Raw genomic sequence first — 25,990 nt, 5'->3', positions numbered from 1 at the left:
AAACTAAACTAAATATACAAATAAAAATAAAACACTATTTGCATCTAGAATAATGAACTGAAAATCAAATGTATATGTAGTTGTCCTTGGAGTTTGGGATGACTTTTTCTCTAACTTCAGTGTTCTGTAAGGTTGCTTTAATGAAACTTGGGAAAAAAAAGCCATGACTCTGTGTATGTTTATGTGTCTGTGTGTGGAAGTATCTTTAAAGCAATTTTTAAAAAACTGGACTACCTTAGATTTAAGTGACTTCTGGAACATTATTCTCTTTGACTTCTGGAACATTATTCAGTATGTGCAAAGCCCAAATCTCATTTGTGATTGGATAAATTAGTTCTGTCAATATTATAACCCTACAACATTCATGTTGTTTGGTGTTATTTAATGGTTGTTTGTTTTGTTTTGTCTTAATTTAAATTTGTTATTTATCTCAGTATTCTCTAGTAGCTGTGTTCTTTGTAGAATATCTGATATGATTGTAACCAAGAAGATTGATGCTTCAGAAAGAGTTCAAATGTGGTTGTTGTGATAAGCCTTAATCTTTGCAATACAATTTATTTTAATTTCAAAGATACGAAATTTGTCGAATGGATCAAAAAATAGCGTCTTTCCTCTCCAGATTACTGTTCATCAGTCTTCTAGATAACCCTCTATAAACCACAGTTTTATATTTTGATATTTGCTTTTGTAAAAGACAGACTTTAGTCTGAATTTCTTAAACAGGCAGAGATGTGATGAAGAATCAAGTGTGTGGAGCTTTTTAGATAATTTTATGATGGTGTTCTGAGAATGGCCTCAAGAAATAATATGTAAACAAATAACTTAAAAATCAATAGACTGGGAAAATACAAAATAATGGGAAAATAGCAAATATGATAGGCAAACAGTGAATATTATTATATAATTAATACAAAGGGATTTAAGACAAAAAGGGAGCAAAAATTATGTAGAAATTCTCAAGAGGAAATGTAGTTAGTAAACAGCATTCAGCTTCATAAATCAGATTAGACTATCAATAAGAACATATTTCTTATAGAAGCATATATAATATTCAAAAACAGTGGTAATATCCAGTGCTATCTGTGGTTAAATTACTACCATAGATTATTGGAAAAAGCATATAAAGTAGTATAGCCATTTTGAAAAGTAGTTTGATAATTTGTATCAAGAAGCTAAAGTGTTACTTTGATCCAATAATTCTGTCTTTGATTCTCTCCCAAGAAAATAATTCTGGGTATCGAAAATCTTTATAAAGATGTTTAAAGTAGTCACTTATGATAACAAATACTCCATCTTAAACTGAAGGTTAAGTAAATTTTGGTCATTAATTTGATGAAATATTGGGAGCTGTCAAAAATTGATATTTTTATAAGGACTGTCTTAGGGTAGGTAAATGTATGTAACATTAAGTTAATAAAGAAGACATCGTAAATAAGTATAATTACAAATAAGAGCAAAACAATCATGGGTAAAATTTTGAAAGGATAGATTTAAAAAGAATATAGTAGACATTTACTTTTAAGCTCAGTCAAGGTTTTAAGTATTTTAGAAACATCTGAAGGTTGCTTCTGAGACATAGATTTGTATGGTGCTCTTTATAAAGTTGGTGTGTAGGAGGGAGCCACTTTTGTTGGTGACTGTAACCAGCTGCCCAGACCCTGTACCTCAGATTTTCCTTTCTCTGCACTTTCTCACATAAATATCCAGGAGGAGGATATATGATGTTTTTCTGTTACTTGAGAACTTGGAGATTCATTAATTTCTGAGATATTGCTGTGCAAATTCCAATGCTCCACTGGCCAGTGGTTGCGTCTGTTTTATGGGGTTATATAATTTCCCCTCTTTTTAATATTTCTCTGACTTCTAAAATATCTTTAATGAATACGGTATTATCTTAAAAGCTTTTATCCAGTTACCAGTTAATAATCTTTGCGTTAAACTCTTCTCCCTGAGGTAATATATTCTGCTTTTCCTATAATGTCCCATCTGCTGTTAATCTCATCTAGACATTATACATTTTAACTGATTTGTCTTACTTTATTATCCATGTCTATTTGACATGGTCAGTCTTTTTCGACGGGGGAACATATGAAATACAGTTATAGTAACAGTTGTGAAGTCCTTGTCTAAAAATGCTATACTCTGTGCCATTGGTTCATACGTAGTATTTAATGGGAAAATATAAAAATGCAAAAACACATTTTTAATATATGTAAGTTATAATACTGCCCACTAAATTTAAGAATTAGTGTATTAGAATAAGGTTGTATCTGCTATCTCTGCTAATTTTTCCAAATGTTGTTAATGTTTCTGTGTATCTCAAGTAATACATCGTTTAGTCTTATATTTCTCAGTATGAATTACCTGTTGCTGTGTGTGTTTTCTAAAACGTGTTCTTGTTCCTTAACATTATGTTACTGAGATTCATTGTTACTGATAATTATACCATATGTATATACCTGTCATTTGTCTATTTTTACTCTTCTATAATAGTACTTGGAATGAATATATTACAAATTTTTTTTCTTTTATTGATGGTTATTTGGATTTTCAGCTTTGTTTTTAACAGTGCTACTATGAATGTTCTTGTATATGTCTTCTGATAGACATATATAAAAACATTTCTGGGGTATGTGCCTAGGAATGGAATATTTTAGTCATGGGGGATACACATATGAAACCTTATCAGATAGTCCCATATTGTTTTCCAAACTGGTTTTTACTAACTTACAATGTTGCTATTTGTATATACACACATATATACATACATATGTGTGTGTGTATATATATATATACACACACATATACATACGTGTATATATACATACACACATATATACATATGTGTATATATACATACACATATATATTTATGCATGCATACATATATCCCTATGTATGTATGTTACTGTTGCAATTAACACTGTAATAAATGCATTCATGCTCAAACATATTCACCTTTTTCTTCTTTTTTAAAATTATTATTTATTCCCAGAAGCAGAATCATTGATTTAGAGGATGTGATTTTTTTTCTAGAAGGCTAGCCACCTTATTTTAATTTTTGGTATTATTTTTCTTGACTTCTATTTACTTTTTAGAATATAGTTTTATTTATTATGGAAGTTATACATGTGTAATAAACTCAAATAGCTCTTGTTTTTTTAAAATGGCAATGCTCTGCCCTCTTCCTGGCCTCATTTACTCTTTCTCAGAGGCAAACTTTTCAGTCTTTTTCAGCTAATTATTTTAGTATTTGCCTCCATATCTGTAAATAATCTGCTTATATTTCCACTTTTTAGTTTTTAACTTCTTTGACTCCCCATCATGGAGCATGAAGATTTACCCTCCACATTCCTTTCAACTTCCAGCACCAATCCAGTTTCATACATGCATTCCTCATTCATCTAGTTTCTTCTAAATAAATAATTTAGTGCTAACATTATTGTGAAACATAAGTGCATAGCTGATTTCTTTAGCAAACTGTAGTTGTACTTCTTTTTGTTTTCGTTTAAACAAAGGAGGAGGCTAGTAAAAGAAGGGACAGTGGGCCGGGCGCGGTGGCTCATGCCTGTAATCCCAGCATTTTGGCAGGCCAAGGTGGGTGGATCACAAGGTTAGGAGATCAAGACCATCCTGGCCAAAATGGTGAAACCCCGTCTCTACTAAAATACAAAAAATTAGCCAGGCGTGGTGACGTGCACTTGTAGTCCCATCTACCCGGGAGGCCGAGGCAGGGGAATCACTTTGAACCCAGCAGGTGGAGGTTGCAGTGAGCCGAGATCACGCCACTGTACTCCAGCCTGGCAACAGAGCAAGACTGAGTCTCAAAAAAAAAAAAAAGGGACAGTGAGGATTTTGGAATCAATAAAGACATTTTCTGTTACAGCAAAATAGGAGAACATGTTAGTCAGTGTGAAGCCAGAGGTTCATGAATGGAAGGGCAATAATAATATAATATATATATAAAATATATATAATATAATAATATAAATATATAATATATATAAATTAATATATATTAAATATAAATAACATTATATATATTATATATAATATAATAATATAAATATAATAAACTGGAATAAACCAGAATGTTTATTCTGGTAGCCATGTGGACTATTGACTAGAATATTGAAAACCTAGTAAAAATGACTGATGTGCTTGAATTCCCTTTTATCTAATCTAGTAGATTAAATTTTTCTCAAGTAAACCAAGAGATAATTAATATCATTTCTTTTCCACTAAAAGCACTAGTCTCATAGTTTTCTCCTAAGGAGATGATAAATACATTAAATTCAAATAGATCAATTTCATTTCCTGCTACATCGTTGTGGTATATGAAGGGATCCAAGAGATATTTGTATTAAGTGGCTAGGAAGTTAGTTCTGGCTGTGCATTCCATATTTATTAAGGTTTAATTGTCATGATGTGAGTAATGCTGCCATATTTCCAAATTTGGCATTATATATATTTTTAAACATTTACATATTTTTAAAAGTTACACTAGTTATTTAATACTTTCATTGTTCTAACCTGGGCAAATTTTATGAACAGTTATGTCTGTTATGATTTTTACAACTTTACCCTTTCAATGTGCAAATTGGAAGAATATCGGAGGAATACTATCTCTTTGAATATAAGCTCTATTCTTTCGAGGCCTGGGATTATCTACTGAAAAGACTGGTCAGAAAGACCAGGATTTAAATTCTGTTTTACTGGTTACTAGCCAAGTGAATTTGTTCAAATTACTTAGATTCTTCAGATTTTAGTGTTTCCATCTAGGTATGATGAGATTTCTAGCAAGATTGTTTAGAAAATTGCAAATAACAGATGCATTAAAGTAATATATATCTTGCGTCTAGCTTAATGTATTATACATGCTACATCTTCAAAAATGTTAGTCATTATTATTAGAATCATCATCATCATCATTTTGTTCTTGGCTCCAGTCTCTAGATGTGCTTGACAAAGAGCAGATGTATAAAGACTTGTAACACTGATAGTGATTGTATGCATCAGATAAATGGGAGGGGAAAATTTAGTATCATAATCCCTCTATTCTTCTGTGGTGAAGGGCAGACGCTGGGGATTGTTACTACATTTTTTTCCTGTTTTTCTTTTGTTGTTGTTTTGTTCCCTCTGTTGCTACATGTCTCTTACTGAAAAGCAGGTTTGTGGAATAATTAGTAACTAAAATAATATAGACCTTTCTCCCTCCCAGCTCTTAGAGCCCTTTGTACTGCACATCTAGCATGTTGTTTGGTTACTTCTTAAGGTGAGTGATCGTGAATATGGTTTGGATAACTGGGGAGGTGGAAGCTGGTGGTGGTTATATAATGTGATGAAGGCCACTTTTTTGCTTTTAAAAATACTGGGGCCCAGCTGCTCGGGAGGTCAAGATGGGAGGATCACTTGAGGCCAGGAGTTTGAGACCAGCCTGAACAACATAGTGAGACCCTGTCTCTTAAAAAAAAAGAAAATAGTTGGGCGTGATTTCAGGTACCGATAGTACCAGCTACTTGGGAGGCTGAGGTGGGAGGACTGCTTGAGCCCAGGAGTTCGAGACTATAGTGAACTATAATCACATGTGTGACAAGCCACTACACTCCAGCCTGGGCAGTGTATTGAGACTCCCCTATCTCTTAAAAAAAAAAAAAAAAAAACAACAACATCAGCAAAAAAAACTATACTTGTACCTGGAGAATTTTCTGAAAATGTGAGAATATTTATTTACTTTAAAATACTAAATTTGACACTTTTAAATGTGATCTCTTGACATTTCCTTAAACTTGTAATAATCATCATTTCTATTCTTGCCTTACCAAATCTGTCTTATTTGGAGCATTTAACTCCAGCATAAATTACTTATTAAATAGAAAATATTTGGGAAACTATATTTTTTAAAATATGGATTTTGAACGGCAACCCTGTTTAATAGCCTTTTTTGTTTTTTTTTGAGAAGTTATACGTATTTTGATACCTTGATATTTATTCAGTATTGAAATATTTGAATGTGTATGTTTTTGTTTTAAACAGATTATCTTTCTCAAGGAATAGATCTTTCTGGAATAGAAGTGATAGAAAATGATCTACTTTTTATTGCAAGAGCCCGACTTGAAGTGGAAAATCAAGCTAAGCGCCTACTAGAGCAGGGTTTGGAGACTCAGGTAATAAAAATAAGACTGTTTTTTAATATGAAAAATGTGACATAATACAGGTGAACATTTGACTTTGAGTTCAAAAAAGTAATATATGTCTTATAGTAATATATCACTGAGAAAGTATGTCTGCAATTTAAATCAGAGAATAGGTCATCGTTAAGGGAAATTTTAATATATGTTTTTTATATTTTATATTTTATAAAATATATTTTAATTTAAAAATAGACCTATATTATATATTTTATAAAATATATTTTAATTTAAAAATAGACCTAATGTTTCTAATGTATAATGTATATAACATGAAATGTATTTTTTATGATGTGCATATATAGATAGATAACTAGCTGACCATGCCTGCTTTGTCTAAAGCACAGTTCCTCATTTAAGCCTTTCAACAACCGAGTAAGATTGGTATTATTGTTAATTTTATTTTGCAGTTGAAGAAACAGAACTTAAGTTGTTGAAAATCACATAGCTAGTAAATTATTTAGTTTGGATTCAAATTTTAATCACTCTAGTCCCAGAACTTTGCACTCTTAATCATTATGCCATAATTTAAAAAATTTTTGACTTGACATTTCTCCTAAGGTATCATTTTCCTGATGCTTAATTTTCTGAATTGGAAGAAATTCAAAGGTATTGATGTATTAGATTCAACAACTTAGAATTAGATCTTAGATCTACCCTTGTATTATACCGAGATGTTTTCTCCATTTGTATTGGGCCCCAATATAATTATTAATAATTAGAGTTTTTCATATCCTCTAAATCAGCAATTTCATTTTGTGCATTTATATTGGACAGAAACAGTGTTATTAATGTGCTGTTCTTTAGCCTCTAAATCAGGAAGGTACTTATTTGACTTTTGATTCCTAAATAGTTGTAATTTTAAAAATATAACTGAATCAGGCACTTTTTCTTTTAAAATTGAATATCATATACAAAATGAAAAGTGGAGAAATCATAAACTTTCATATAGAATGAATACCACAGTGTGCACATACCTGTGAAATCAAAACCCAGGTCAGAAATAGGACATTACCAGTACTCCTAGAGTTTCCTTTCCCTCTCTCACAATTTTTACTCTCTTCTGGCTTCCCCAAAGATAATTATTATTCTAACTTCTAACATTAGAGATTACTTTTAGTTGTTTGGTCAATTATGTTTTAACTCTGGGTCTCCCTATAAGGATGAAACTGTTACACTGTTTAAAAAAAATAGAGTATTTCTCTACATTAGATAAGAGAAGATACCTTTTTTAGATCCTCAAAAGAGAAGGAACGATAACTCTATTAATCAAACTTTTGCCCTGAATTTCAAAACAAGAAAGGGCAGTTGCCTTCCTAAGATGTGGCCTCTGGGTTTGACTCTGTAGCCCTCCATCCTGTATGAATTATGCCTTCTTTGGGATTTTATGCAGGGAATTTATTTTCTATAACATACTGTCCTCTTCCTCATATGGTTGTTTTCATCTCCTAATCCTTTTGTGTCTACCATCTAGGACTTCAGCAGTACTGTTTTCTCTCCATTCTAAATCCCATCATCCTGTATGTTACCAATACCTGTGGAGATGGTTATTCTCATACGTTGGGCTCACAGTAGTTTGACATCTACCAGCCCAAACTTGAGTCTAGTGCCCTTCCCTTCCATCCTATTTCAATATCTTTCCCTCCTTATCAACGTTGAATATTGTCATTAGTATCATTTGGTCTAAGTCTCCAGTGTCTCTTCCTTTGACTGTAGATTCCTGTTTTTTCTGCCCTCCCGCTCCCTTGTTCCTGTTATAACTCATAATTCTTTTATTAACCTAAAACATCAATCTCTTGGCCGGGCACGGTGGCTTACGCCTGTAATCCCAGGACTTTGGGAGGCCAAGGCAGGCAGATCACCTAAGGTTGGGAGTTCGAGACCAGCCTAACCAACATGCAGAAACCCCCTCTCTACTAAAAATACAAAATTAGCCAGGCGTTGTGGCACACTCCTATAATCCCAGTGACTCAGGAATTTGAGGCAGGAGAATTGCTTAAACCCGGGAGCCGGAGGTTGCGGTGAGCCAAGATCTTGCCATCACACTGCGCACACAAGAGCAAAACTCCATCTCAAAAACAAAACAAAACAAACCCATCAGTCTGTTAACTCATCTACAGCATAAATGCCTTTACTACTTGATGGTTTTCTACTCTGTCAACCTCATGTCTGTCCCCTTCTCTGGCTCTACTTATTTTTTTATATTAAATTGATCAAAGATGTGTCTCTTCAACTATTCACCTAACTAATGATTCTCAAACTTCACCATGCATCAGAATTGATGGGAGGACTGGTTAAAACACAGAAGACAGCTGAGCCCAACACCCAGAATTTCTGATTCAGTAGATCTGGTACCAAGAACCATTCCCCTTGATGATACCCTCAAATTACTTCACCCTTGCCTTTCTACTACTCCTGCACAGCAAAATGCCATCTGTGGACCATGCAACATTTATCCCTATTTCACTTCTATGCCTAGTGTTTTCATTGCTCTTAAAAAACAAAAACAAAACAAACAAAACAAAACAGACAACTGTAAGATTGATATAACTAAAATTTATGATTCTGAGATGCAGCTGGGCTTCAATTAGTTTTTTATTATTTATTATTATGTCCAGTTTCCTCTTCCATTTCACAGATGGTTGGTTCAGATTTTCTTTATTCACTGTAATCCTCCAGTCTCTTCTCTCTCATTGTCATGAGATGATCTTGTCACACTCCTTACAAGGAAAATCAAGGTCACAAGGCATGCATGTTTTTGACTTCATGCGAAGTTCATTCTTAAGGACACAACTCCATCAGATCTCTAACCTTCCTATTTAAGGCTAATTCCACACCATCCTTTCTGCCCTGCTTCTTTACTTTGCTTTTTGGCTTACCTGAATCTTCAACCTTTTCCTTTTTATTAGCAGCAAACAAAGATACTAGAATTTCTCTCACTTAAAAGGAAAACGGATTCTTCAATTTTAACTGTTTACTTAGTTATATCTTATTATGTAACTATTTCCTAGTCTGTTTACTTCATAGTCAAACTATTTGGAAGAATAAGCTGCTTTTACTGTCTCCTTTTCTTGACTTCTCATATAGTCCTCAGTCTGCACTATTGTGGCTTCTAACATGACATCTTCTGAAAGTAGATTTATTGACTACTGGATGACCTCCCAGTTTCCCAAAGGACTTTTTTTTTCTTTTCTCAAATTTTTTACATTGGTAACCATTTCAACTTCTTGACAACCTTTCTTCTCTTCATTTCTTTATCTCAGTCTCTCCTGTTTTCTTTGTTTTTTTTTCCTTGACATTGCTTTTTGGTTTCTTCATAATTGTAACAATTTCTGCTTACTTCCTTAATCTTTGTGTTCTCTCTGTGTGACCACTTTTTATTCTAAATGCTTTTCCTTGATGATCTCATATATTCCCATAACTTTAAAATCTCAGTCTGCTTCCAAGATCTCTTTTGTAAACACCAAATCTTTATAGTTTCCTGCCCTGCCTGCAGGATGCTTGTATTGGTTAAAGTTTGCTTATAGAGAACAGAACTTACTTTAGCAAGTTTTAGTAGATAGCGGTTTATTATAGGATATGGTTGGGAGGGCTCAAGAAAAAGACCATAATCTGAGCCTTTCAGAACTACTGAACTGTGCACAATTGGGCAAGTTGGGCAGGTATTGCTTCCTCCATGTCAGGAAACTGCCTCCTGGTGTTTTATATAACCTTCATTGCATTTGATAGCTTCAGAGCCATATTTCCTCTGACAAGATCTAGATCAGCAAAATGAATGTCCCGTGTTCTGCCTTTTGGCACTCATAATGCTAGGGACTATACATCAGGCCCCATTAGAACTGATAGAAGAAATCCAAACACCTCTATGACCAAGCTTGGCAGGGAAAAACAACAGAAGTAGGAAAAGTACAGCCTCTGCCATCTAAATGTCAAACAAGTTCTTATAGTTAATGGAACATTATCATATCTGGACCCTTTTACAGCAAACACATACTAAAAGGAAGCCAGAATGTATATTGAGCAAACTCATTCTTAGTATCATCCACATTGTTCCATGAGACCATCATAAAGACTCTGTAACTCAGAATATTAAAAAACAGAGTTGTCAAATATATCTTCTCCTGTGTTTGTTAGCTGCTGTGGAGCACCACTATTCAACTGGGAAACTTGGAAAACAGCTCATTTAAGGACCAGCACACTTTTTGCGAAGAGACTGATAGTAAATAATTTAGATTTTATAGGCCATTTAGTTTCAGTTATAACTACTGAACTCTGCTTTTGAGGCAGGAAAACAGCCACAGACAATATGTAAATGAATGAGCGTGGTTGTGTTCCATTAACACTTTATTAGCAAAAACAAGCAATGAACCGGATTTGTCCCACGAGCATAGTTTGTTGACTCCTGTCCTACTCTGATTGTTTCTGTATTCTTGTTTCATACCTTAGCTTTCTCATCCTGATTACTATATTAGTCTTCTATTAGTGTCTGATTTCCATTTAATATTCATGTTCCTTCCACAGTGATCTTAATATAAGGCATATCTAGTCATGTCCGTTTACTACTTAAAATTCTTCAACAGCTTTACTCTTTATAACTCTCAAACTGTAACCCCATTTGCTTTTTACCATCTTGCTACATCCCCAAATGACACTTACGGCTGTCCCTTGTTTCCCTGAAAATAACAGGTTTGTTCAGCCTCTGTGGTTTGCATTTAATGTTAAATATTCTTTGAACACAGTTACTGGTCGAATTTACCTGGCTATTTGTTTTGTATTCATTCTTTACCCAACTTTGTCCTCCTTAACTTCCCCAAATAGCCTTTCCTGATTCTTGTGGGTGGTTTTAGAACCTCTATTTAGGGTTATAATAGCACCTTTGAAAAAAAAAATAAGAAGATGCTTAATAATGTTACTTATTATATTTGAGCATTTTATTTATCACACTTGTTATAATATATATATATATGTTTTGATGTACTCACTGGATTGACGTTCATTAAGACCTAGTACTATATCTTTTATCTCTGTTTTCCCATTCTTTGAATTGCTCAGTAAGTATTTGTTAAGTATTAAATAATTGGATAAGACACTAGATGATGATGATGGTCTTAATGTTTCTTTCTCTTTTTTTGAGACGGAGTTTTGCGCTTGTTGCCCGGGTTGGAGTGCAATGGCGTGATCTCGGCTCACTGAAACCTCCGACTCCCGGGTTCAAGTGATTCTCCCACCTCAGCCTCCCGAGTAGCTGGGATTACAGGCACATGCCACCACACCCAGCTAATTTTTGTATTTTTAGTAGAGATGGGGTTTCACCATGTTGGCCAGACTGGTCTCAAACTCCTGACCTCAGATGATCCACCTGCCTCTGCCTCCCAAAGTGCTGGGATTACAGGCGTGAGCCACCGTGCCCGGCCCTAATGTTTCTTTTGAAGGATGATTGCTCAAATTATCAAATTCTTTGATAATTACTTCTCAAAGAAATACTTAAGGAACTCCAAGTCAACCTTGAATAAAGATGAATATTTCTACAGAAAATTGATATTAGCATAGTTTGTTTAGTTGTGAGAAAGATGGCAATTTATATTTCAGAGAGTGCAATGTCACAAGCACATATGTGTGACAATTTTGTATTAATCTAATGGGAAACCTTATGTATATATACTACCTAAAATTTTGTATCTATGAAATGTTTTTGATATACACATTTGTATATATCTTTATGCAGTTCTTAAAATTTTACTATATTTTAGAGTCATGGGACTCAAACCAAGTAATTCTAGAAAGGAAACAGTACCAATGTTTTTAAAACCAAAATATTATCTTCAATAGGGATGGATAAATTTAACATGTCAAAAAGGAATGGTTACTTTTAAAGGCTTTTTGTTTTTTAATTTAATTCTCTTATATTTAAAGTAAGAAAGTGTTTTCTAGCCTAGTAGTTTCTAAATAAATATATATTAGATATTTTATTGTCTTGTGCACATTTTTACCAGTTGTCAAGTTTGACTTTTCTTTGGTTTTTAAATTCATATTAAAAATTAAGAGACTGACAGACTTTTAGGAAGTTAGTATTCCTTAAATATTGATAGTTTTGTTATCTGTTCAGACTATATAAATTTATGCAAAAGATTTATCAAAGACATTATCCCTTAATATTATCCAATTCATTTGTCTTATTTAGATGTATAAAGTAACCTTCTGAGTATAATTTGGCTCATCTGTTAGTCCATTTGGGCTGCTGTAACAAAACACCATAAACTGGGTGGCTTATAAACAGAAATTTATTTTTCACAGTTCTGGAGGCTGGGGAAGTCTGAAGGCTGGAGGTGCCAGCAGATAGGGTATCTACTGAGGGCCAACATTCTGATTCACAAATGATGTCCTCCCGATGTGTCCTCATGTGGTAGAAGGAGCAAAGGCACTCTCAAGCTTCTTTTATAAGGGCATGAATCCCATTCATGGGTGCCCTGCCCTCATGACATAGTCACCTCCCAAAGGCCACACCTTCCAATACTGTCACCTTGGCAGTTAGGATTTCAACATATGAATTGAGGAGGAAAGACACAAATATTCAGACTGTTGCAGCTTGCTGTATAATTTTCCTAAAGGGAGAAAATTTATCAACTGCCAATATTAACATTCTGGTTCAGTTCGTGAAATTTACTGTATTTCTTATGTATAAATTGATATTTGTGTTTGTAACATCTTTCTGAGTTTAATTGTGTGTATCTGTCTTCCTCAGACCTGGCTTTCTCACAAAGTAAAGTTTCGGATTTTGTGGAGCTGAGAGGATTAAGCTCTTAATAATCACGTCACTGAGATAAGGCTTCTTGGGAAGCAGGCTCTGGTAGTATAAAGAGCCTGTGTTTGGGAGCTAGTGCCTTTTCTTCTCAGAGAGCAACAAGACAGAGGTGTCATCCAGCTGTGTCAGCAGGCAATTTAGGAATTAAGAATGAAACGAACCATTGTTCAGTCTCTGTTCTTTGTCAGGCTCTGTGTTAGTCACTTTACATTTGTTATCTCAATTGCAATAACAGATCTGTAAAGAAGATGTAATTATCCACTTTCTGTATGGTTAAGGAAACAAAGAGATGGAAAGGTTAGGAAATTAACTGAAGATTACATAGCTGGCAAGTAATAGAATCATGATCTGGAGCTCCTGCTTCCCCCCTTCTTTAGTAAGATCATGCAGTTTATTCTAACTTTATTAAATAATTATATTGAAAATTATTTGACAATTTGTGAAGCAATTTATATTGAAAAGGGAATTTTTATAGCATTAAAATTTTTTTAGGAAGTCTCCATTTGATGACTAATCTAAACTGGTCCTTCAGTGTTCCTCAGAATTTTTGTTTTCTGGCCAACTGTTTTTTTTTTTTCATCTTCTGAAATTACTCTTTTACACTCTCTTTACTTTCCATCAACCATCTTCTCTTGCCATACCCCCATTTTACTCTGAGCAGATGTCCTTAATTCCTGCTTGACTGAGAGTCCTCTCACACCACCTCTGCTCTAGATCCTATTTTCTATTTTCTTAGAACCTTATCTTGTTGACATTTCCATCCCTCATTTCCCTTATACTGTCTCCTTCTCATCAGTATGTAAATGTGCACATTTTATGCTACTCTCCTCATGTGTTCTCTGCTTTTCAGACTCACAAGCTTCCTATTAGTTGTTCACATCCCATTTTCCCTTCTTCTTTAGGGCCTTGGTACTCTTTTTATGCCTGGAATATGCTTCACGCTCCCTGTTAGAACAGATGCTACAGCTTATATGTATTTTATCCTCAAATTATATTCTCGCATGTATCAGAGATTAAAATAAATGTATAATGTTTATTATAAATATAGACTAAAAGATAGAATTACAGTATTTTAACTTAGAAGTACTATTGCATTCATGAATGATTACGCACTTAGTTTATAGGCTCTTAGCCTGAATAGATGTTCAGTAAACGAGGAACTTTTGAAAAATTACATCGTATTATCAGTTACATTTAATAATTAATTTCTGACATTAATTTGATTCCTCAAAAATGTTGATGATCCTCTCTTTTTGAGTATGTAGTTGATGCCCATCATTTTCAATATCAGTTCATTGTAAAACTTAAAATAGCATGAGTCGTTAGTGCTATCTTTACCAGTTGTGAAATTAGTAGTATTTAATAACACTAAAAATTCTCCATCTTCATTGTGTTCAGTGATTTTTAGAGTTTTGGTTATTGACTGATAATTCAATGAGATCTTTTGTTAAAAACTAAATTGTTTCTATTGAATCATGTTAAAGAAATGGATGATGTTTCTATTACTTCATTGAATTCTGCCCTTACTAAAATCATAAAAATAGTAATAATAATAATAATAATAGAGTCACCTAACTGTAATTTGCAGATAAATTGTCACTTCATTTTTATGGCTGCTATGTTCCGAATGCATCCTCCTCAAATTCTCCTTATGTTGAAATCCTAACCGCCAAGATTATGTTATTTGGAGGTCGGCCTTTGGGAGGTAAACAGGTCATGAAGGTGGGACTCTCATGAATGGGATTAGTGCCCCTATAAAAGACTTCTTGCACTTAGTATCTACCTTCCCCTCTCCTTCTACCCCTCATTTTACTCAGAGCCTGAGAGAGCTGCTTATCCTTTTGCCATGTGGGATCCCATTAAAAAGGTGTTCTTGTCAGGGAAGGGAACATCACACACAGGGGCCTGTCAGGGTTGCGGGGCTAGGGGAGGGATACCATTAGGAGAAATATGTAATGTAGATGACGGGTTGATGGGTGCGGCAAACCACCATGGCACATGTATACCTATATAACAAACCTGCACATTCTACACATGTATCCCAGAACTTAAAGTATAATTTAAAAAAAAAAAAAAAGGGCGTCTTTGTGTGAACTAGGAACATGAGCCCTTATCAGATACCCAAACTGGTGGCACCTTGAACTTGGACTTCCCAGTCTCCAGAACTGCAAGAAATAAATTTCTCTTGTTTATAAGCCCAGTCTATGGTATTTTGTTATAGCAGCCAGAACAGACTAATATAATAGCTATTCCTTTGTTATCTGAAGCAACTATTTATTAGAAGAAAGTTAGTGCAATTTCTTTCTTTAGCATTCCTTTCCAAGCCAAAATTATTTTAGTAAATGGAAATAACCTCCTTCATCACTACTGTTTTTTCCTAGTTAATTGCCTAAGTGTTTTGTATTTATTTGTATGTTTTAAATAGCTTTGTAGTATTATAAAATACTATCATATTGCAAAATGTCTATTTTCGGATTTATAAACTAAATGACTCTTTAGATATGGAGGAGCTATTGTTTTTTCTACACGAAAAATACATAAATAAACTTCTGACCTTATGAAAGCCTTATTATTTCTGTATGGGAAAGATTTATAGTGATATCACTACCACTTTCTTTGGAAAAATTTGGAAGGACTGGTGATTTAGAGCACATCTTCTGGGGATCCACAGGATATGATCATATTAGAAAAAACATTTTTCAACTCTATAGGCAGTCTATTACAGCATGCGACTAGATATACCATCCATCTGCAGCTCTTCCTGATTCCCATTTCTCTCTTTTCTACTCACCATACAATCTTTCACTGACAGAAGTCACACAAAGAAAGGAAGAGGACCTTATTTATTTATTTATTTTTTCAGGATTACAACAGACTCCATTACGTCAGGCTTTAACTAGCTTTCAAAAATAGGTGGTAGAAATTGTGATCTGGATCAGTTCCTGCATCACCATAGATACCAGTCCCCCACAGTAAAATGATGACATTTTAATTAGGAAGATGACTTTACCTTATGAATTAGAAGCTTTCCCAGTAAACAAGTATGAGATTTTCTGGAGGTTCAAGGTGGAGGAAGATAATGTGTTTACTTGTCTTTAGAGTTCATCAGGAAAGAGGATTTCTGTGTTCACTTCTTTCAGAGCTTAGTACCTGGCTATAATCTTGACCCTGTGGTAATTGTTGCTAGTGATAGTAACTAAGTATTCATGAGCTTGCCTTTTCCCTAAAGCAGAAGACCTTCTTGGTCAAGCCTAGGGTCCTGGTGCTTATCAACTGTCAGCCAAAAGTACCATGACAACCTTAAGAGAAGCCAGCTCTAGAGAACCTAGACCTAGACCTAGCTTCTCTAAGAAAATAATGTAGAATTGAAGTTCAGTAGATAAATATCTATATAGTATACAGTAAGAAATTATGATATTATGAGCTCTTTTCACTTTTGCATTTAAAAATCCTGAATTATTTCTGGTATGGCAAGGATACCAGTTCAAATGCGTTGTGTTCAGTGGGCTCTATGGAAGTTAAGCATTATCTTAAGCTTCAAAAAGAAGGTCCTCCTAAAGTTGAACACAGTGATTCCTTTTGTAGTTAACGATAGTAGTTCCGCAGGCAGCAAGCAATTGTTCTGGGATGTTTTCCTTCCCTTATGACCCAACAAACACCATTTGCCTAGCTTTAAAAGGTACAGCTTTTATATATTTAGCTGTTTTTCTGACTTGTCTCATGGATTATACAACAGAGCTCATCATTTAGGCCTGTGTAAACTCCTTTGTATATTTGGTCCCAGTATTGTTTTTACCACTGACTAGAGTTTCAGTAATTTTTCCCCTCTTGTTACAAAACTTGTTCCTTGGCACACAGCAAACAACTTGAAAGAATGATTGTAGTAAGAGCGCTCGTATTTCCTTTATGACCTTTGAATGATAATTTGCTGTTGTTTCCCCAAATATTTATCTGTTTGTTCCCATCAGTATAGCTTTCATTAGATTTAATGGAGACCTGATGTGGAGTACATTGGTATTCAATTAAATAAACTTTATGACATGTATAAATAATAATTTTAAAAGTTACTCTTCAACAATTTCTTTTTAAAGATAACATTATATATTGTTATTAATAATAGTTACATAATATGTACCGTCATAGTGTTTTATAATTTAAAAGGATATTTTAAAACTAATCATTTAAATTTTTTTCTCTAAAGCTTAATATTAGTTGTGTAACATGTCCTTTTTATTTTATCCTTAAATTTGAATGGAAATTGATTTGAACTCTTACATAACACTCAAAATCATGGGTTGGTAAACTACAGCCCGAGGCCTTTTTTTATATTGCCCCAGTGCTAAGAATTATTTTTATATTTTTAAATGGTTGGAAAAAAACAAAAACAACATATGTAGTGTGCAAAGCCTAAACTATTTGCTGTACTGCACTTTAAAGAAAAAATATGCTGATCCCTGCTTTAAATAATTGATTTTCTTGGCAGATACTTTCATCTTTTCTTTTCTCCTACTCTTTTTCTGTCTACCCTTTCCTCTTTTATGATGTATCAATTACCATACGGTATTTCTGTACGCTTTTGTTTTACACCAAATGTTGTAAAGTATTACTTTTATTCTAGTTTCTATATGCAGTCATGTTATTTTCATATTTGACAAATTCTCTTGTTACGAACAATCCACAATAACATTGGCTACTTTATTATTTTATTTTATTGCCATCTTGCATTGTGGACTTACACCTAATTAACTGTCTGCTTTTAGACTTAGGGTATTTTGGTGTTATTACTTCCCATAGTTTTCCAGTTTACTGAATGCATTTCATTTCAGTTATTCATGTGAATAATTTTTCAATAATGGACTAAATTTTTATTGTATTTCATATAGAATTCTGTTACTACTGTTTGATTAAAATTTGGTAGTCACTCTAGTCTATATGTAATTCTTTCTGCTTCTCAAAAATTTCTCAAAACTGTGTTTGTACTTGTATAAATCTATATGATTTTACTTAATTTAAACAATCTTGTGCTAGAGTGTTATTATAGTAGTAAAACTAGAATTTTATTTTGTAATTCAGAAAAATTACAGGCAGCAACTTTTTGTCATTATAGATTAATTGGCATTTCCATGGTTTTATATAATTGGAGTTATACAGTGTGCTCTTCCTCATATCTGGCTTTATACATTCAACATCATTATTTTGAGATTCTTGCATGTTATGTGCATTGATAATTTGTTCCTCTTTTATTATGTCATTACTTATGGAAGTATGTTTATACATTCACCTATTGATGAGCATTTAGGTTATTTCTACTTTAAGACTATTGTAAATAAAGCTGCATGAACACTCAAGTACAAGTCTTAGTGTCAGCTTATATTTTCATTTCTGTTAGGTTAATACCTAAGGCAAAAAAAAAGGTTAGATTTTTGCAAAGACTATTATGTTTACTTTTTAAAGAGAATACCAGTTTTCTGAAGTGGTTCTATTAGTTTACATTTCCACATCAGTAGTTTAGGGTTCTGGTTCCTCCAGATTGTTGCCAACATTTGATGTTAGCAGTCTTTTTAATTTTAGCCATTTTAGTGGGTGTGTAGGAGGTTGTTATTGTACTTTTTATGTGCATTTTCTTAATAACTACTGATGTGAAAAACTTTTTAACTGCTTAATAGTGAAGGTTTTTGTTCAATTTTTAAAGGGTTTGTTGTCTTCTCATTATTGAGTTGTAAGAATTTTTGTTACATTCTGGATGTAAGTCTTTTATCAAATTTTGTGTTGTAAATTGTATTAGTCAGTTTTCACACTGCTATAAAGACATACCCACGACTGGGTAATTTATAAAGAAAAGAGGTTTAATTGACTCACATTTCCGCAGAACTGGGGAGGCCTCAGGAAATGTGTAATTACGGCAGAAGGGGATGAGGAATGTCTTACATGGTGGCAGGCAAGAGAGAGGAGTGTGTGTGGAGCTAAGGGGAAAGAACCCATTATAAAACCATCAAGTCCTGTGAGAACTCAGTCACTATCATGAGAACAGCAAGTGGGAAAACCACCCCCATGATCCAATCACCTCCCACCAGGTTCCTCCCTCTACATATGGGGAGTATGAGGATTACAATTCAAGATGAGATTTGAGTGGGGACACTGCCAAACCATATCATAAATATTTTCTTCTATGTCTTTCCTTTTTTTCTGTTATCATGCACTTTTAGTGTATAATTTGATGAGTTTTAGTAAACTTATTTATTTTAATTTTTCTTTTTTTCAGACAGAGTCTCGCTCTGTCACCCAGGTTGGAGTGCAGTGGTGCGATCTCGACTCACTGCAACCTCCATCTCCTGGAATCAAGCAATTTTCCTGCCTCAGCCCTCCCGAGTAGCTGGGGCTACAGGCACATGCCACCACACCTAGCTAATTTTTATATTTTTAGTAGAGACGTGGTTTTACTATGTTGGCAAGGTTGGTCTTGAACTCCTGACCTTAGGTGATCTGCCTGCCTCGGCCTCCCAAAGTGCTGGGATTACAGGTGTGAGCCACCTCGCCCAGCCAAGTTTTAGTAAATTTATACAGATGTGCAACCATCTCATAACCAGTTTTGGAATATTGCCATCATCATACAAAAGTTCCTTCATGCTTGCTTGTAGTCAGTTCCTCCTCCTACCCCCAAACCCAGGCAGTTACTAATCTTGATAGATTATAATTTGTCTTCATAGTTTTTTTCTGAAAATTTTATATAAATACAGTCATATGACAGGTAATCTTGTGTATCTAGCTTCTTCACTTAGCACAATGTTTTATTTAGAATGATCCATTTTGTTGTATGCAGTGATCCCCAACCTTTTTGACACCAGGGACTGGTTTCATGGAAGACAGTTTTTCCACACATGCGGGGGCAGAGGTGGTGGTTTTGGGATGAACTGTTCCGCCTCAGATCATCAGCATTAGATTCTCATAAGGAGCACACAACCTATGTCCCTTGCATGTGCAGTTAGCAATAGGTTTCGCACTCCTATGAGAATCGAATGCTGCTGCTGATCTGACAGGAGGCAGAGCGCAGGTTATAATGCTCACTCCCCTGCCGCTCACCTCCTGCTGTGTGGCCCAGTTCCTAACAGGCCACCGACTCTTACTGGTCGGCAGCCCAGGGGCGTTGGGAACTCCTGGTTGTATGTATAAATAGTCATTGTTTTTCATTGATGAATAATATTCAGTTCTATGGATATATACATTTTGCTTGTGTCTTGATAAGTTGGTAGACTGCTTTTGTTTATTATGAATAATGCTCTTTTCCTCCCTTGATACTGTCTTTTTGAAAAGCAAAATTTTTTTAGTTTTGATAAAGTCTAGTTTATCCATGTTTTCTTTTGTATATTATGAAAGAAATTTTTGCCTACCCTAAGGTTACAAAGTTTTTGTCTTATGTTTTCTTTTAGAGGTTTTAGAATTTTACATTTTAATTTTTATGTACAGTGCAAAATTAATTTTTTTCTATAGAGAAAGTTTTTTGAGCACCTTTTGTTGAAAAAGACTTTTTTTTCTTTCATTTAATCCTTCATTGTAATTTGTGGATACCTTTGCGTTTTGAGGTTATTTAATTTCCTGTCAATCTTTCCGGTAATGGTTTTAATATCTATTAACGATTTCTGCCTAAATCTTTTTCTTAAATTACTTAGGGATTATGAAAGGGTGATTTTCTATTTTTGTTATTCCTTGTGTTTACTAGCTGCGATTATTTTGTAAAGAACTTTAACTCATCAACTATGCATATTTGGTTACCCTGAATTGCAGTTTCTTTTGAAAATTATATATAAATACTTAGAAATTTCACTGTCATTACCACTTTATAGAGTAATGAGTTGATACAGTAGTCATCACCAAAGGTAGCAGATGAGATGTGATTTTATTCTTTTATTTTTCATCTGTTAAAAAATCATTGTTATGGGCCCATGTATTTTTTTATATATTGTCTTTCAATCAATTTGGTGCTGGATGAGGCTGTATGAACTGTTAACAGCAAGCTAGATTAATAGTGGCTTAAACCAACAGATTCTACTGGGTGTAGGTGGTGCTAACATTGTTTCAACTATTCAACAAGGATTCAGGCCTTTCTTTTTTCCATTCCATCATCCTTAGTGTGCTTTTGCTTGTCCTATCATGGTCACAAGACAGCTGTCCTGCCACTAGCCATTATGTCTGTGTTCAAGGTACAGAGGTGGGGCAGAGCCAGTTGTAAGTCAAAAGGTGTTGTTGTAATATCCTTCCCCCAAATTGCCTAAGCCAACATGTCCTTATGTCTCACTGGCCAGATTTGAGTCATGCCCAGCCTACCTATCAAGAAGACTGTGAAAACAAGTGTCTGGCAAAGAGGAACAGAATTGTCAACATTGGCTCAGGCTACTTATCAGCCATTGCCTGAGAAAATTAGGTTTTTATCAAGAAAAAAGAAGGAAGAAAGGAGTTTTGGGCAATAGCTAATACATAATGCTTGCCATAAATATCTTTGGTAAAGCACAGAATGACTTTACATTTTATTATATTTAAAAATAAGCTATGTTTTTATGGCTTGCCACATTAATTTGTCATTATTACTTCCATTTTCCTGTAAAGTTCATTTTATTGTTGAATAAGCATTTTCAATAGTTTCCTTTTAATATTAATTACTATTATCTAATATGACTTGGAATATATTATTCTGTGTATTGACATTATTTAAAAACTTTTATTTAATGCCAAACTATGACTTGTTAGAATGTCTTCTTCAGATATTTTGTTAAAAATTGAGAAATTAAAATAGCTGCTCTTCTCCATATTGATCATTTTTATACTCTCTTCCTCATTTATTTAGGCACTCGGTGTATCACTTTCTGTAGAACTTTCCTCTTCTAATCCATGTTCATCTTCATTCTTTCTACCTTTTGTCTTTTTCTCTCATTTCTCACCCCCCACTCCTCACCCCCCTGGCCTTTCTATATAATCCTTTTTCTTTTTCTGCCTCTCTTCAAAATAAAGGCTAGAATAAAGTTGATTTCTGGTGTATGAGGTCATATTGTACTATTAAACTTCCTTTTTAGTATCTTAATTTTATTTGTATTATGTACTGTTGACTGTTGATTGTTAACAGGTTCTGAAATAATTATATTAGGTTAGCTGAGAAGTACACATCAAGCATTAATGGGTTGCATGTTACTGAATCAGCAAAGCTACTGCTAAGCTCTGAATCACAACCAAGGTAGCTAATATAATTCTTGCTTTTAAATTATGGTATTTAATATGATTCTCTTTTCCTTTAATTCTTGTAATCTCCCATGGAGCTCCATTAAGTTTTCAGTCTTCTAGACATGTGTTATCTCCAGAAAAAGTGTTATGTGTGTGTAACATAATAGAGCATATGTGCACAGATATTATAAGCTGCCTTAAATATTTTGTCCTATTATATAGTTGTCACATGTATGGTGTTATGGATTTATTAAGTGTTCTTCATAAATATTAGGATTTTATAATTTCTCAATGATTGTACATGATTAAGGTACTGTTCTTTTTATTGTCTTAAATTTACCTGAAAATCAGCCTAATTTTATTAAATACATATTCTACCCAGGGAATGTGGTTTAAAGAATTATCTGCTTTGGCCGGGTGCAGTGGCTGACACCTGTAATCCCAGCAGTTTGGGAGGCCAAGGTGGGTGGATCACCTGAGGTTGGGAGTTCGAGACCAGCCTGACCAACATAGAAAAACCCTATCTCTACTAAAAATACAAAAATTAGCCAGGCGTGGTGGCACATGCCTGTAATCCCAGCTACTTGGGAGGCTGAGGCAGGAGAATTGCTTGAACCCAGGAGGCAGAGCTTGCGGTAAGCCAAGATCTTGCCCCTGCGCTCCAACCTGGGCAACAAGAGTAAAATTCGTTCTCAAAAAAAAAAGAGGATCTGCTTCATGGTAAAGACGATTTGATTTGTATCCTTTACACATTATTTATAAAAGCTGTATCGTTTTTTAGCAGTTAGGATTGTCTATACAGTGAAAGATAGCTACTTTGAATTTTTGCTTGAGTTGACTTTGCATCTTTCTGACTATAACCTCTGTCTTTGGGAAAACACAGTGAGTTGGGAACATGTTGATCATTTCTTTTTTTTTTTTTTTTTTGAGACGGAGTCTTGCTCTGTCGCCCAGGCTGGAGTGCAGTGGCGCAATCTCGGCTCACTGCAAGCTCCACCTCCCGGGTTCACGCCATTCTCCTGCCTCAGCCTCTCCGAGTAGCTGGGACTATAGGCGCCCGCTACCACGCCCGGCTAATTTTTTTTTTGTTTGTATTTTTAGTAGAGACGGGGTTTCACCGTGGTCTCGATCTCCTGACCTTGTGATCCGCCTGCCTCAGCCTCCCAAAGTGCTGGGATTACAAGCGTGAGCCACCGCGCCCGGCACATGTTGATCATTTCTTTCTTTCTTTCTGCTTCCCACCACCCTTTGCTTCTCCCTCCCTATCTTCATTCTCCCTTTCTCCCCACTTTTCTTTCCACCCCACCCTTTCCCTGTCTTCTTAATGTGATTCTGGGGTTTCTTATTTTTCATTTTGAGTGTGAAATGGTTCACTTATTAAACTTTGAAGAAATATTTTAGTTTTGAAACATCCATACTAATAAATTATTTTGGAAGTAAAATTTTTAAATCTCTGTGTGGTTTTCCAGTTAAAATCAGTTGGACTCAACTAAGACTTTATCATAAGTCAAAGTTTTGTGAACTGAGTCACTTTGCAGAATTTCATGACTAGAACAGCAGAGCAACATGAGCTAAATTTGTATTCTATATTTGTCCTTTTCCTTCCCTCAGTTTGTTGCCCTTCTTTTATAGACGAAACACTTAAAGAATTTAACTTCTAAAGAATATTTTATTAGAGGAAAAAGTAAAATGTGATTGTTAGTCTTCATGATACAAGGATTTCCTTTCAGAGTTTCAGTGTTAATGGTATTATCCACTGTGGGCCCCTGGACTTGCATATTTATGTCATTTTTGCATTTTATTTCTTATCAAATTCTGTCACTTTTTATTTCTAATTTCAATTGTATAAAGTTTTAAAAATCCTGTCACACTTGATTTAATGCTGTATTTATGCTCACAAAGGTTATCTCATATTAGCCTATGGCTTTGTAAACTAAAATATTGCTTGCTATTTTGCAAAACAATCTTTATAGCAGTCTTGCTACATCTCTGTTCCATTAGCTATGCCAGCAGTTGCTTTGGTTACAGTGTTCCTGTTTTGGCAAGCTTGGGTATCTTAAACAATTATGCTTCTTTTCTGACTATTCTTGTGGAATTTTATTTTCCTCCCATGTAATGCTACAGAGAGGTTGAGAAAGAAAGAAAAAAATCACATCAAATTTATTTCTAAAGCAGGGGAAATATTTTGGTTTTGTAAAGAAAACGATTGTGCCATATTCTGAAATGCTTTTGAGGATGAGGAAGTCTGTGTTTTTCTTTTTAAGTATCTTTTTCACTTAAAAAAAATCTTTTCTGGCCAGGCACAGTGGCTCACGCCTGTAATCGCGGCATTTTGGGAGGCCGAGGCAGGTGGATCACGAGGTCAGGAGATCGACACCATGCTGGCTAACACAGTGAAATCCTGTCTCTACTAAAAATACAAAAAAAATTAGCTGGGCATGGTGGCGGGTGCCTATAGTCTCAGCTACTTGGGAGGCTGAGGCAGGAGAATGGTGTGAACCCGGAAGGTGGAGCTTGCAGTGAGCCGAGATTGTGCCACTGCACTCCAGCCTGGGCAACAGAGCGAGACTCCATCTCAAAAAAAAAATAATAATAATAATAATAATAAATATCTTTTCTACCCTGTTACATGGTCTTTTATCAAATTTTATATTATAATCTGTGAGGTTAGGAAATTTCATAGAAGATTGATTTGTTGAAACTTACAGTGACAATTCATAGAAAAGTTATTCTTAGAATATTGATTATCCAAAGAGAAGACATTGGCTAGAAGATAGCGCAACTTTTGCAGTATAATTTATCTTTTTCTAGCATAGTATTTTAAAAATGGTTTTGGTCTGTTTGTTTTGAGATCTCTTACAATTACCAGAGAACATATCTCACCTGCAAAATGGGTACATCTGGAGATCTTGTAAAGTCAAGGGTTGACAGGATGACCTGTTGGAGAGAGTACAGAATGGGAGTGAAAGACCCAAGACCTGAGCCTGGCCTGCCACCAAGCAGCTGTGGGCCCACCCCCTTGGTAGCTTAGTTTCCTTAACTATAAAGTTAGCATTATACTACTTATCATGCCTATCTTGTGATGACAAAATAAAATCAGTAGGTGTAAAGGCCTTTTTAATAGCTGGAAGCAATATTTACTCATAAGGTGTTATTGATCATGGGGAGAAAGTGTCTTCTTGGAGTATACTGTTTTCTACAGATCATGATGGGGTATTGCAGTGAATGCGGACCACCCAGGGGCACAGAGTACCAAGAATGAGAGTGGCTTTGTAAAGAGGGAGTTTGGTAGGGATTGTAAGGAAACAGAGTAGAATTCTTAGAGCTGATCCTGGAACATTGAAAAGATAGGTATACAAAGCAGGCAGTTCCAAGATGAGCAGTGAATTGAAGTACTCACATTGTATTTGTCAAGATTTCTTATGCAGTGAGAAAGAGGACTTCATTAGGGACAATTTATGATTTTATTGACCTAAACTGTAATAAAATTGTAATTTGTAGCAGAGTATGGGGAGTCTGGTATGCGAGGCAAGAAGTTGATTAACTGTTCTCTGCTTGCTTAAAGCCATCAATCTCCCCAGAGAGCACAGTGACCTAGAATACTAAGAAATAAGAATTTTTTCCATGGACAGTTTTTATGGAGACTTTAAAGTTGAGGAATACATGTGGTATGCAGTCGCCTTTTACAAGGTTTGAGCTAACCTGTGTATTTATATAGAAAAATAACATAAGTAATGGTTTCCAAACAGTGACCTGCAGATTGGTGGCAATCATGCCAAGGTTTCAT

General features: G+C 34.7%; 1 protein-coding gene across 1 annotated transcript in view; it reads left to right on the top strand.

Annotated features, from left to right (window-relative positions):
* COG5 (component of oligomeric golgi complex 5) overlaps positions 1-25,990 on the top strand; it is a 370,238-nt gene that overhangs the window by 138,156 nt on the left and 206,092 nt on the right. The window contains exon 7 of the mRNA XM_003268142.3: positions 6,037-6,167. Coding sequence (XP_003268190.2) covers positions 6,037-6,167 — 131 coding nt within the window. The remainder of the gene's footprint in view (positions 1-6,036; positions 6,168-25,990) is intronic.

Source organism: Nomascus leucogenys, chromosome 13 (genome assembly GCF_006542625.1).
Source record: "Nomascus leucogenys isolate Asia chromosome 13, Asia_NLE_v1, whole genome shotgun sequence".
Lineage (NCBI taxonomy): Eukaryota > Metazoa > Chordata > Mammalia > Primates > Hylobatidae > Nomascus > Nomascus leucogenys.
Note: the sequence above shows the minus strand (reverse complement) of the source record. Positions and strands in the feature narration are given on the sequence as shown.